Raw genomic sequence first — 12,313 nt, 5'->3', positions numbered from 1 at the left:
GCCTACCATGTAAGGGATACCACATTATTGTCTAATAGTAAAACCCGCAAGTGGTCGTACATTCCTACGATAAGACCCTCTATCCTATCTGCGGCTTGCCACAATATTAAATCTTCGATTAAGTAAGTGAGCCGCTTTTCCATGAGAAAGTATTTTAAAATTTTCTTTTTAAACTAAATACTTCTCTTTAATCCTTTGCACCCCTTGTATATTTTTACTTTTAACCCCATTGAAAGCAATTTTCATATAAAAAATTATTTTTGTATATCAATATACGTATACAGACGTGTAAATATTAATAATGAACAGCAATTACTTCATATAAATATATTTTGTTTAATATCATTAACATTGTTTAATAATAATAATATTAATAATAATAGTAACATTGCATATTTAATGGCAAGATTTCGAATGTTTTTGAGTGCAAAGGATTAAACAACTGAACGATTTATTTTGTTGTTATTATTAGCATAAATAATCGAAATATTCTTTTAAATTAATAACGTACGTTAATATTGATACGATTTATAAGTATAGATTTTATACAGGATGATAATAAAGTTGTTTAGATTTAAATAATGAAGAATTTCTGTAAATATATTACGGTGTAGTTTTTGAATTATAGTCAATTTGATAAATTCGTTCACATTTTTCCTTGTTGCATATCAAACATTTTTGATTTCTATATAATTATAGATAACACAAACGTGGTAAATAATGGATCATAAAATATTCGTTTATATATAAACTTACATTAGTTTCATTATTTCAAGCCAAACGATAAGTCTTAAAAACATTAGCTAACTTTTTATCAACACTGTATAAAAGGCACTACTGAATCACGTTTTTTTCGATTTTTTGTGAATGTCTATGTTCGCTGATCGATTAATCAGCAACGTGGCGGAGATTCTTCTTATTTTATAGGAAGGTGCTCCAATAAACGACGTTCAGGATGAAAAATGAGAAGGGGAAGAAGAATCTGGAGACTTTGTCGATGTAAATTGCCGTCGCCCTACCTTGACAGCAAGTATCGTACTGGACGGTAGGTGGCCTTACGGGACTTCTGCTTCTCTCGGAATCGGGCCTCATCGGGGTCTATAAAATATTATAAGATATTATAGATTTTACAATTAGATCAAACCAAATGTAATTAGAGTAGTTTTAAAATGAATGAAAATATTAATACGATTCTTGTTGGATTAATTTCTACTGATTTTCTATTTGAGCCGCATGGGTCGTATACGGTTCACATATAAATAGCGAACATTTCAAATGATTTGAATTGAAAGTTAAAAAAATAAGCATATTTTCGTCCCATGTGGTACGCAACGTGTTAAGCAGAATTGGGTCTAAACTAAAGTACTACGAAAAATACCGGTTTAGGAAGGTAATGAATTTGAGGTACCAATATCGTTAAGAAATATAATAGTATTAAAAAGAATCAGAGGGTTCAAATGTTGATGGTACGAGCAGTATCTTCCCCAAAACCGTACTTTAAGAAGCAATATTTTCGATTTGCTTTTTCTTCTCTAATTATGTTCTAAAAATTAAACTGAGATTTAAAGTACATATATATTCATAGTATGATACATTTTGTTATCAAGGCTTCAATTTTGATCTATCTTTGTTATATAAGAACAAATTTGAAGAAAGTTTGAACAATTGATTATAAGTAAAAGAACCCATGAATTTCTATCTAGCAAATTTTATCGTCTTAGATTGAAAAAGGTGCCGAAACGAAGCGGAAACAAACGATTCTTCGATTCTCCAACAAAGTTTTAGGCAAGAAACGTTTTAACTTGAAAATTCTTGATGCAAAAAGTTTCTTGAAAAGTATACTCGTAAAGTCCGAAATGTTGATTCGTAACGTAAAATTTTCAATCGTTGATTTTCTACTACTTTCCTATTGTACTTTATAAAAAAAGATATGAATAATTATGTAAATATAGGAATATTGTGTTATATCCTGTCTTTAGAATATATCCGAAGATAGATTTAATTACGATATCGGGACTATACTTCGAGTTTCTCTAATGGAGAAAGGCGTAGAGATATTTAAAGGGAATCAACAGTCTCGTTAACGAGAGCCTTTGCACGTGAAACACGAACGATCTATTTGCGCGAGAGTGATGTAAATAATCATGCCTTCCTGAGAGAATTACCGGAGTTTACAAACGTGTTCGTGCTCACGTAAACGTAATGCAAAGATATCTATACGCTTGACATATTTTGCGATACGTATATTGCAAATAATAATTTACGAGAAATTTTCAATAAAAATTGTAATAAATATATTCACTGTTCTTCGTTCGTTAGAGATCGAAAACGCTTAATAATAACAATTTGTATGATCTTTCAAAGTTCTTTCCTCTCTCTCTCTCTCTCTTTCTCTATCTATCTCTCTATCTTACTCTCTTTTTTTTTTTTTATCTATTTATGAGAATATAAAGTTGCTCGTAGCTATGAGAGACGGGATAAGAGTTTTAACAAAGCTGACAACAGTCTTAAAACTTTCCACTTGTCGCTCCTTTTTTTTTTTTTTTCCTTTTTTACCCAAAGTGCTCTCGATCATTCTACGGATAATTTTCAAGAATTCAGTGAACAATATTCCTTCGTAACTCAAGTACAAAAACAACTCGTGAAAATTTATATATCCATTTATAATCGAGGATGCTCTTCAGTTCCTTAAATATACTTTTTAGTTTGTTCAATAATATTTCGGTTATGTTTAACAAAATGAGTATTTTTTAAATGTGTTTCACATAACTGATGACAGATTATATTTATCGTTTAAAGAAATATTTTCTAATAGTTAATAAGGAATAAAAAGAATAAATAAAAAATAAAATTCATAATAATTGTTATCCAAGAATTTCGTAAACATAAAATTGTAAAAGAGATATAAATATGTAAATAATTAATGAAATATGTGTGTGGAAATAAAGTGAAACCTTAAATTCATCGATAGCTTCCCTAAGATCCTCATCGGAGTAGCCTTTCATGGCTTTCGTTGCAACAGGACCCATGTAATTATTGACTACGGCGAATTCCATAAGAGACAGGAATACAAAGACGCTGCACGATGACATCCATACGTCAATGGCTTTCACATACGAAACGGGTGGTAACGATTGTTGAGACTGTGTATTCTGAGTTGCTATAAATATAAGTATATACATTTTGTTTCTTTGTTCACGATTATTCAAGAAGAGAGATATTATTTTAATAAAACAAAAAAAAAACGAAATGTTTGTTGAATACGAGATTACTTTTACATTTTTAATTATAATGAATTATATTAATAAAAGATCTACAATATAAACGTATTCTATAATTTGAAATCTTGTAATATTTTATGAGTATGCACAACTAATTATTCAAGTACGAGAAATATTTTTTCTTTGAATGTAATATATATAAGTTAAAAATTAAAAAATATTTTGTATAAATTATATTTTGTATATGTTTGTGTATGAATAGTATATCTTATAAAAGATTATATTAAAAGAACATCGTCCTCTCGACATCCCCGATATTAAATAACGAGAATGATTCATCATGTATTTAATTAAGGTAATCTTACCAAGTGTGAGGAGTGATGTTACGCCAAGCGTAACACGAGCTGGAATTGCTTCAGGTTTGATCCAGAAGGCAATCCAGGACATTACAACGATAAGGGCTGAAGGTATGTACGTATGAAACAGGTGGTATCCTAATCTTCTTCTTAGATTAAAAACGATCTGAATGCACGTGAAGTTTCCAGTTGAATACTCGATTGTACAATCGGTCGTATAGTTGTTCGATATATCCAGCTGTGGCAGTTCAATTTCGGGATTTACTACTAACGGATCGGTCATGTTCCATATGAAGACCAAATCTTGCGTCGTATGTGATACTGCAATGTGTAATAATATATATTCTTTTACACATAAATGAAAATAAATCATTTCTATAGATTGAAATTAATGTTAAAGATGATTATACGAACAGCTTTCTATCATCATTGAACAAATTTGAGTATCATGAGGATAAGATTCGAACTTCATCGCACAAGAGAGTACCAGAGTCAACCTATAAATTATTACAAAAATAAATATAAATAAATATGAAATATATTTAAAGGATAATTTTAAAATAGGATACTTACTTGGACATGTACAGTAATGTTTTATCGTGATAAAGCCAAAGATAATGATTCGGTATGGACATTTCGTGAAAAGTAACTTTTTTCGCGTTCTTGAAAAAACAATCCGGTCTCCAAATATTGTTCAACCAATCAACGTCCAATATTCTGTACTCTTCCGACATATTCTCTGGTAATCTTAATCTAGAGTCACGCCAGCTTTGAGCCAAAAAAATATCAGCGACGTAGGTCTGCGAAAAGAAAACAAATTATTAAATACAACACAAAATTCATTTTCGAATAAATAAAAAAATTGTAAGCAAGGTTTGGGTTAACGTTAGAGATTAATTTTTATTTTAAAATAACGCTCATTAGAGACGCAGAGTAATTTAAATAGAAAAATATTGTTTCCCTTAAGAGGAAGAGAAGTAAATTATTTGAAAAATGAAATTGCATTCGTTAAAATGAAATGCTTTCGTGTTAAAAAGTTAAATAAAATAATAACTGTAGAATTAATGAAATTATTAATTATACAATTTCTAAAAGATATAAAATATATATGATTTGTTCATTATACTTGTTAATAGCTCAAAACTGTAAATTTGATTGAAAGTTTCTCTCGTGAACGATACAAGTTATTTCTTTTTTGTCAGTAAGTTATAATCGAAAAAGTCGAAAAAAAAGGTTCATTAACGATCATTATTGAATGTGACACTTGTCGAGATTTATTTATAGGGCGTTTCTTCTTGTTTTTCTTAGAATATAATTTAATTATTTTCTATTGATTATAACAAACTCACCATAGATTCTTCGTTAATAGAATCTAGGCTGAGAACGGTGACGTGAAAATAAACGATGGTAGGTTGTCCCAAAAATTTCGGTGCTCTGTGCTTGTCGTATTGCTTCGGATTTATCGGTAGGATGTCTCTTAACGATAAAGATGCCTCTTTTCTACCGTAATCCTCTTGGTCGGCTTCTCTGAAGATTAAAAAGAGAAAAGAAAAAGGAGGAAAGATGCACTCGAGCTTATTTCTTCTCTTCAGCTTTTTCGTTAGGTTAATACATATAAAGTGTAACTAGTAACCAAATGAATTTTCGTGTAAAAGTAAGATACGTGCATTGTGCATTAACGGTAAATACCTGAGCGAGGGACATGCATAAGCAAATCTTGTGTGGAAGAAGAAAAAAATGTATTTTTCTTTTCTTTTTTTTTTTTTTTTAAATTAGCTCTCGAAAAGAAGTCTGGAAAAAGTATAAGCGAGTGTAAAATATTGCCGCGATTCCGATGAAACAGCAATATCGTAGAAGCCATAATAGGTCTTCGTGCTTGGCACACCTTTAAGTTTAACCGAGATAGATAGATGTGTTCCTTACATGCAGACGTTTTAATATGCCTAATCTACGACCTCTGTCTTATATGTATGTCTTATATGTGTATATGCTATTTCGCAATATCTATACCAATCGCATTAATATAATTGTGGTCACACCTCGATGCGCTTGTTCGTTTGGATAAGTTATCTTTTAGAAGATATTTATTTGTTTAATAACTTCTTCTTCTTTTTTTTTTTTAAATAATATATATATAATTATGATCGAGCGAAATTCGTAAGATTCTGCTAACTTATTCGTTCTTAATTATATCGCATATTATAGAAAATACAAATATATGTATTGAACTTGATATTAGAAGATTTCTAAACGTACAATCTAAATTCAATCGAATTTTATAATATGATTGAATAGTAGATTCTTTTATTCGGGTCTATTCAAACAGACTAACGTCAAACCGAATGTCTTATTCTTCTGTGAAACCTAATCAAGCCGATAATCCATAGCGAAACTTCTGAGAGTAAGTTCTTGCCATTTTTATCATCGTCTTTTTTTTATCTCTTCCGTATAATCATTTCTTTTGTGTGTGTTTTTTTTTTTAACTATTTCATATTCGATTTGTGATCAGTAATTTATAGTAAAATGTATACGTCAAAAAATTCGAATGAGTGTTTTAAATGGAACAGAGATCGTACTTTTGGATGATATCGATCATTATAGATGCGTTACCTTTCGATCTTGGGAAAAAACCGGTACCCGCGCTTTCTCGCCGAAAGTCGAATTGTACTAGACGATAGGCTATCGACTTTAATATGCCACCCTTCGACCTCCGTGGAAAGAACCGGTTCACATACTTTCTCGCTGAAACTCGACACAGTGGGAGGTGATGGTGGGGTAACATATTTCGTCGTCATTCGTGCAAAAAGAAATGAATAAATATATGACCAATTCGTTCTAATAAATTAATGAAAATAATCATTTGTCAAATTATCCTTTTAACAGAATGACGACGATGTCTGATAAGTGTTACCTCACGATAATCTCGAAAAAAGGAAGGATAGATTTCCTATGATTATATTGTTTCATATTTTTGATACTTAACCGACAAAATTATCGCGTTTGACACGTGTTAAAGTTACACTATTATCGTTTTCCAATTTATAAATCACATAAGTTCTCGTATATATCGTTTGTAACGTTAATCGGGAAATCTCCTTTCTCTTGTTTTCTTTTTCCAGAAAAAGTAGCCCTATTGAGAGAATTCTTCACTTAATTATTTCTTCAATGTACTCACGGAAAATGTAAGGCTGCCATGTCAAACAGCGTGTACAGGTAGCAGCATAGGATCACCAGAGAGTGTCTCGTCATTCCTAAAACACGAAACGAGAAAGTTAATGCGAAAAATTGTTCGAAATAATTTGAAAAAAAAAAGAAAAAAAAAAGAAGAAAGATATGTGTTATCTTTTAATTATAACGTGATCGATTAATATTTACATTAACGATAACACATATATATCTCCACATGCAACACACATACATATACTTACTTACATTGTACATCTTTAAAATTAACGAAGAGTACTTACCGAACAGCTGCACATTCTATCGTGCCGATTTTCCTCACCCAATCCACTGCGTCCTAATAGTAGTAGTAGTAGTAGTCGTCGTCGTCGTCTATATTTAAATCGAGGCTCGCACAGCCAATCCAGATCGCAAACACTTTTGGTATTCGTTGTTAAATTGAGGAACCCTTTCGTATATACGTTTGACGACGTTGTCACGAGGATGAGTTACAACAGCAACGTTGTTTTCTCACATAAGCGATCGAAGGTATGAGCGAGTTACCGATCGAACGATCGTCGATCCGAAGTCGGTCCAGTTTGTCGCGAAAGATCATCGATCTCTAAGTACAATGGTGACAAACTTTAGACACAATTCACTGGATACTCTCGTCTCCTTTGATAGCAATAGCAATAGTATTTTGTTGTCATCGCACGTGGCTGCCAGATTACGTACACCAAATATTCCGCTATATTCCTATATTTTTGTGTTTTTTTTTTTTAATTTATTTCGGGGGAGTTTAACGTTGTACGCGGAATTATTCACTGCAGCCCTTCTTTATTATTTCTCTCATTCTCTCTTTTCCTCGCACGATTCCTCGACGAAACCCCTGGAACGACGATCGAGGACACGCAACTGTCGTTCTCTCGTCGTTATCGTAGAACTTGTCGATCGTTTTACGGAAAACCGAAGAATAGTGGTAGAGAGAGAAAGGGATAGAGAGATAGAGAGATAGAGATAGACAGGAATAGTAAGATAAAGAGAGAGAGAGAGAAAGAGAGACAGTTGGTTCACCACTCAACCACTGGCCACTGCACGGGGGTTGCTGCTTCTGTAAACCACCCGGTCGGTTGGTGTCTTTAAGCCAATTTGCCTATCGACTAACTGATTAAGCCCTACTCGTCTCTTTCATCGATACAAGAGAGAGAAAGAGAGAGATAGAAACACGGCCGTTATATTGTATGTTTGTATATGTGCATTTGTGTGTGTGAGTGTGTATGTGTGTGGGCGCGCGCGCGCCTCCGTCCAAGGGTTGCGCCTCTGTGTATGTGCCTGTATTTGTGTGTTCGGCCATTTTGCGTGAAACTTCTCGTTGTTCACGTCGTTGTACCTATACGTGTGTCCCCGTAGCAAAAGAAGCTGCTGTTGAGAACACGAGAAATGACCGAGGCCGATACTTTGGCAATAGTGTCTTCAACTTACACATCTTTCCCTCTTTTATCCTCGACATATGCCGTAGACTTGCGCGCGAGTGTATTTCTCAGGTTATTTCAGGTGTATGCATTCGACACGGTTACATTTTCCTCAGTCTAATGAGATTCTCTATCCACGGAAAACGAACGAGATCGTGGCTTTCTCTCTCTTTCTCTCTCTTTGTCTCTCCTTTTTCTTTTTCTCTTTTTTATTCTGATTATTTGTTATTTTGAATATTAATTTTTTTTTTTATATCATTATGCTGTATGCTATTTATAAATAACAATTAATATATGTCTTGCTTTCTCTTTTTCTTTCAATCTTTTCGCACGAAATGAAAGAAAATATATTGAATTTATGTAAAAAAAAATTATATATGTTAGAATAATTATAATTGGAAAAAGTAAAAAAACACGAGGGGTGATGTATTTTGTTTCTTGTCAAAATATACGAATAAATAAGAAAATTTCGAAAAATCGTTAAATATTCATTGTAAAATCGATCATATCTTTTCAGATATGACGAATTGAAAAAAATAATCCTACGAAATCATTATCGATAATATAAAAGGACAGATATTTGATCGATTTATCGTTGAATAAAAATGCGAGTTGAATGGTCGTTGGAATTGTGGATGGAAAATGAGGTTATTTGTCGAAAAGTATCACACCAAGTATGTGACTTAATTGTGTACTATATAAGAAATATTTTTGCTCTCTGTCGAATATCATTAACGAGTGCTTTCAATTTTCGTCATATAACAAATTTATCTCGAATTTATTATTCTCATAGTAAAATGTGTATGCTTTTATTCTTATAAATGTTATGCACTATTTCGAAAAATTGTCACACATAAGCAGATTTTATCTCAATACAATCATTGACAGGTACGTATGATGAAATTTCAGTCCATCGTTAAAGTTATTTATCAAAAAGAAAAAATTAAAAGAAGACAAAAAATTAAAGGGAGTAAGATTTGATACAATATGTGGGTAAGAAGAGCGTAGCTAATATGTATCAGTAATCCAATTATTTTCGCGGGAGGTGTTTTGACAGTTCATATACTTAAGCGAAATGGTGCAGGCTAAGTTCGAAGGCTGAAATACGCTTTTAAATCCTCCCTAGCTCGTGTAGTCGAGAGGTATAAGTGGGGTTAAGCTGGTGTGGTCGTGAGGTCGTGTCAAACACGATTGTGCGAGGGAGAGAAGCAGAGAAGAAGATAAAAAGAAAGAAAAAGAAAGAGAAAATTATAGATCTTGTTTCTTCTATATTTGCGTCTATATCTATATATATATTACGGTCAATGTATATGTTTCGGATACTGTATAGATTGTCCGAGGCATTCTAAAGAATCGCCACTAAGATTGGTCGATGTAATTTTGAGCATATTTTTCATTGTCCGGTTAATCTATAGAATACCCAGAGGGTTTTGGTCAATCTATAAAATGTGCTTTTTAAGTTTTTATTTTAAGCTTTGCAAGTTTGTTTTACTTACAATATATTAATATTACTTTACCCTTCTCCTACCATGCTTTAAACACATCCCAAAATTTTAAAGATTGACCAAAATCCTTTGGGCATTTTTGTATATTGATCGGGCAATCTATAGAATGTCCTACTAGATTGAGCATTGTAAATATTGCTCGCAATAATACATTGACCGTAACATATAGTATAGTGATACACGTATAGTAGATAAAAATAGATATATAGAGATGAAAGTAGTCGTAAAAAAAAGTGGGAGGTTGGTGTTTACTTGCGTGCGCATATTCCTCGTTTACCCGTTAACTTCTTTCACGGTTGATCCTAAGCAATTAGCGAGACAATTTAAAAAAAAAGAGATCACTGGGAGGCGTACTCGCGTACTCGGCTTTTATATGCGATTGCATGTAGGCCAACCAACCAACCCCAACCAAACAACTAGTCGTCTTGCATCGTACATAAGTAGGAAGATGATTTCTTTATAATTGCATATGAACTCGAGTATAAAAATCTGGGTTGCTTTTATTCAAATGCATCACGTTCATGCACCTCTGCTTAATGTTTATAATATACGCTCGTTTTACGATTGTTATTAACATTTTTTTTTATTTATTCTATTTTACTTTTATTAATACTACCTGTTTATATAGAATCTAAGAAAAATGTGAACGTATAGTGCTTAAACTTATTTAAAGCTTTTAATAAGATAAGAAATATATAAAACATTAGTTGTTCTGAATTTTATGATATTTTAATAGATATATTTTAAAGTAATTTCAAAATAATAAATATATATGAGAAAATAAGGAAAAATTTTAATAATATTGTAATGTTTAAATATTGTTTATTCAAAATTGTAATAATATATATATATATATATGGTATATATGTAAATACTGTGCATTTATTAGATATGTAGAATAGTAATGAAACGACATGTGTAATACTTTTTACTATAAGCAATATTAGTATTAAGTAACGAATTATATTTTTTTTACAGAAAGAACGATACATTTTTAATGCAATGTATTTTCCAAAAAAGAATTAATATAATAATGCATAATTATTTATTATTTGGAAAATATTCTAAGGAAAATATTTATGAAATTTTACGTCCGGAACTTTGTATTAAAATAATAATTTGTTTGTTATATTTTTTTAAATATATTTTTTTTGTGTCGTTACCATCGCTTTAGAAGTTTCACTTCAAAAACATGGTTTTTTCAAATAAATATTATAATGTATATTATTTTGTCATTGTAAATTTGACAGAAAAGAACAATATGAATTCAAGGATCATGTTTCAAGGATCTAAAATCATGTATTATAATTTCACAGGCCCGTAAGAGCCCAATCATTTATTTATCAACGCCTCGGCAACTCGTAGTCATCTGTATAATAATTTTTAACAAGTATTCGCTGCTTTATCAATCTTTCTTTCTTTCTTTCTCGCGCATTTTCTCGCACACTCACGCGTTCTTTAAATAATAATATATCGTACATGTTCACATTCACATAGTGGTATATCTATCTTTCGCCTATTCGTTTTTTCAATCTGTTATTTTTTTTTGTAGATTTCTAATCTCGCTTTTTTTTTGCAATTTCCATTTCTAACCAGATTTTTCGAGTGCACTTTGACGTATTTTTGGGGATTTTTATTTTTATATTATTTTTCTCTTAAATGACACTGGAAGCGTTCCAAAATTTTTCTTTTTTCCTTTTTTTTTTTTTTTTCTTTTGTTACATTCACCTTCTTCCGATCGACATATGTGTGTACATGTACATCGACGGTAGGTACTCGAACGTTTCGTGTATTTAATAATTAGTTTATTAGGTACGTATACCTATTGTGTATGTGGTATTATATATTATGTATAATATGTATATATACAGTCAACGTTACATCGGATTTAACTCTACGGGTGATTTAAAAATCGAAGAGATTCTTAGGCAAAGACGGATTCACGTATGTATGTTCTTTTCTCTTCTCTCTGAGTGAATCTTTTCTATTGGACAATACTTTTCTTATAAAATCCATTCTATATATTAATCTATTGCGATAAAATAAGAATGGAAATTTATCGGCTAACTAATTTTACTCGTAGAGCATATTAAATCGAATTAGAATTATTTCTTTCGTAAATCTTCAAAAAAAGAATTAGTATAAATTTGAATACAGAGAGAGAGAGAGAGAGAGAGAGAGTATCGCGATTATAATCACATTAATTTAACAATTGTTTATTGACAACAATAACGATACATTACTCAGGACAGCCAAGATATAATGCGATCGATATTTCATTTTCTTTTTTTTTTTTTCTTTTTTTTAATATAATGAAATATATAATTAAAACTTTTACACGCGTTCGTATCTTTAATTTAATAGTCTCTTACTCTTTTTATTTTTCCAAAACGAATAACAAAGTTTTCGCACGTAATTCTTTTTTTGTGTCTGTTTTTTTTTGTTTCTTGTTTCTTTTTTTTTTTTCATTCTTATATAAATCCGGTTGCCGACTTTGCCCGACTCTCGAATAATCGCTCATCTATACAAGATTAGGAGCGATAGCGAGCACACGTTATAATGAGTACCAGAGTCGTTTAGGAAGGTTCAAGCATGCT

The 12,313-nt window shown here is 31.3% G+C and overlaps 1 protein-coding gene across 2 annotated transcripts; it reads right to left on the bottom strand.

Moving 5' to 3' along the window:
• Positions 1-510: 510 nt before the first annotated feature.
• Positions 511-7,962, bottom strand: LOC106792511 (glycine receptor subunit alpha-2-like). 2 transcript variants are annotated; one of them, XM_014758963.1, is made up of 9 exons: positions 7,045-7,962; positions 6,753-6,828; positions 6,188-6,319; positions 4,927-5,104; positions 4,151-4,377; positions 3,992-4,074; positions 3,587-3,898; positions 2,955-3,160; positions 511-1,098 (listed from the first exon to the last, which is right to left on the bottom strand). In XM_014758963.1, exons 2-9 carry the CDS (start codon positions 6,824-6,826, stop codon positions 922-924), a joined length of 1,389 nt encoding a protein of 462 aa, XP_014614449.1. In that variant the 5' UTR covers positions 6,827-6,828; positions 7,045-7,962; the 3' UTR covers positions 511-921. The 2 variants fall into 2 exon arrangements, with proteins under 2 accessions (XP_014614449.1, XP_014614454.1); XM_014758968.1 differs by lacking the exon at positions 6,188-6,319 and having other exon boundaries at positions 7,045-7,960.
• Between the last annotated feature and the right edge of the window lie 4,351 nt (positions 7,963-12,313).

The sequence above is a fragment of the Polistes canadensis genome, unplaced genomic scaffold (assembly GCF_001313835.1).
Source record: "Polistes canadensis isolate GaletaPanama2010 unplaced genomic scaffold, ASM131383v1 scaffold_9, whole genome shotgun sequence".
Taxonomy (NCBI): Eukaryota; Metazoa; Arthropoda; class Insecta; order Hymenoptera; family Vespidae; genus Polistes; species Polistes canadensis.
Note: the sequence above shows the minus strand (reverse complement) of the source record. Positions and strands in the feature narration are given on the sequence as shown.

Coding starts and splice junctions, on each gene's coding strand:
- LOC106792511 (XM_014758963.1), bottom strand. CDS start 6,826: ATGACGAGACACTCTCTGGTGATCCTATGCTGCTACCTGTACACGCTG. Junction 4,378..4,926: donor CTATTAACGAAGAATCTATG/GTGAGTTTGTTA, acceptor TTCTTTTCGCAG/ACCTACGTCGCTGATATTTT. Junction 3,899..3,991: donor TTCAATGATGATAGAAAGCT/GTTCGTATAATC, acceptor TACACATTGCAG/TATCACATACGACGCAAGAT.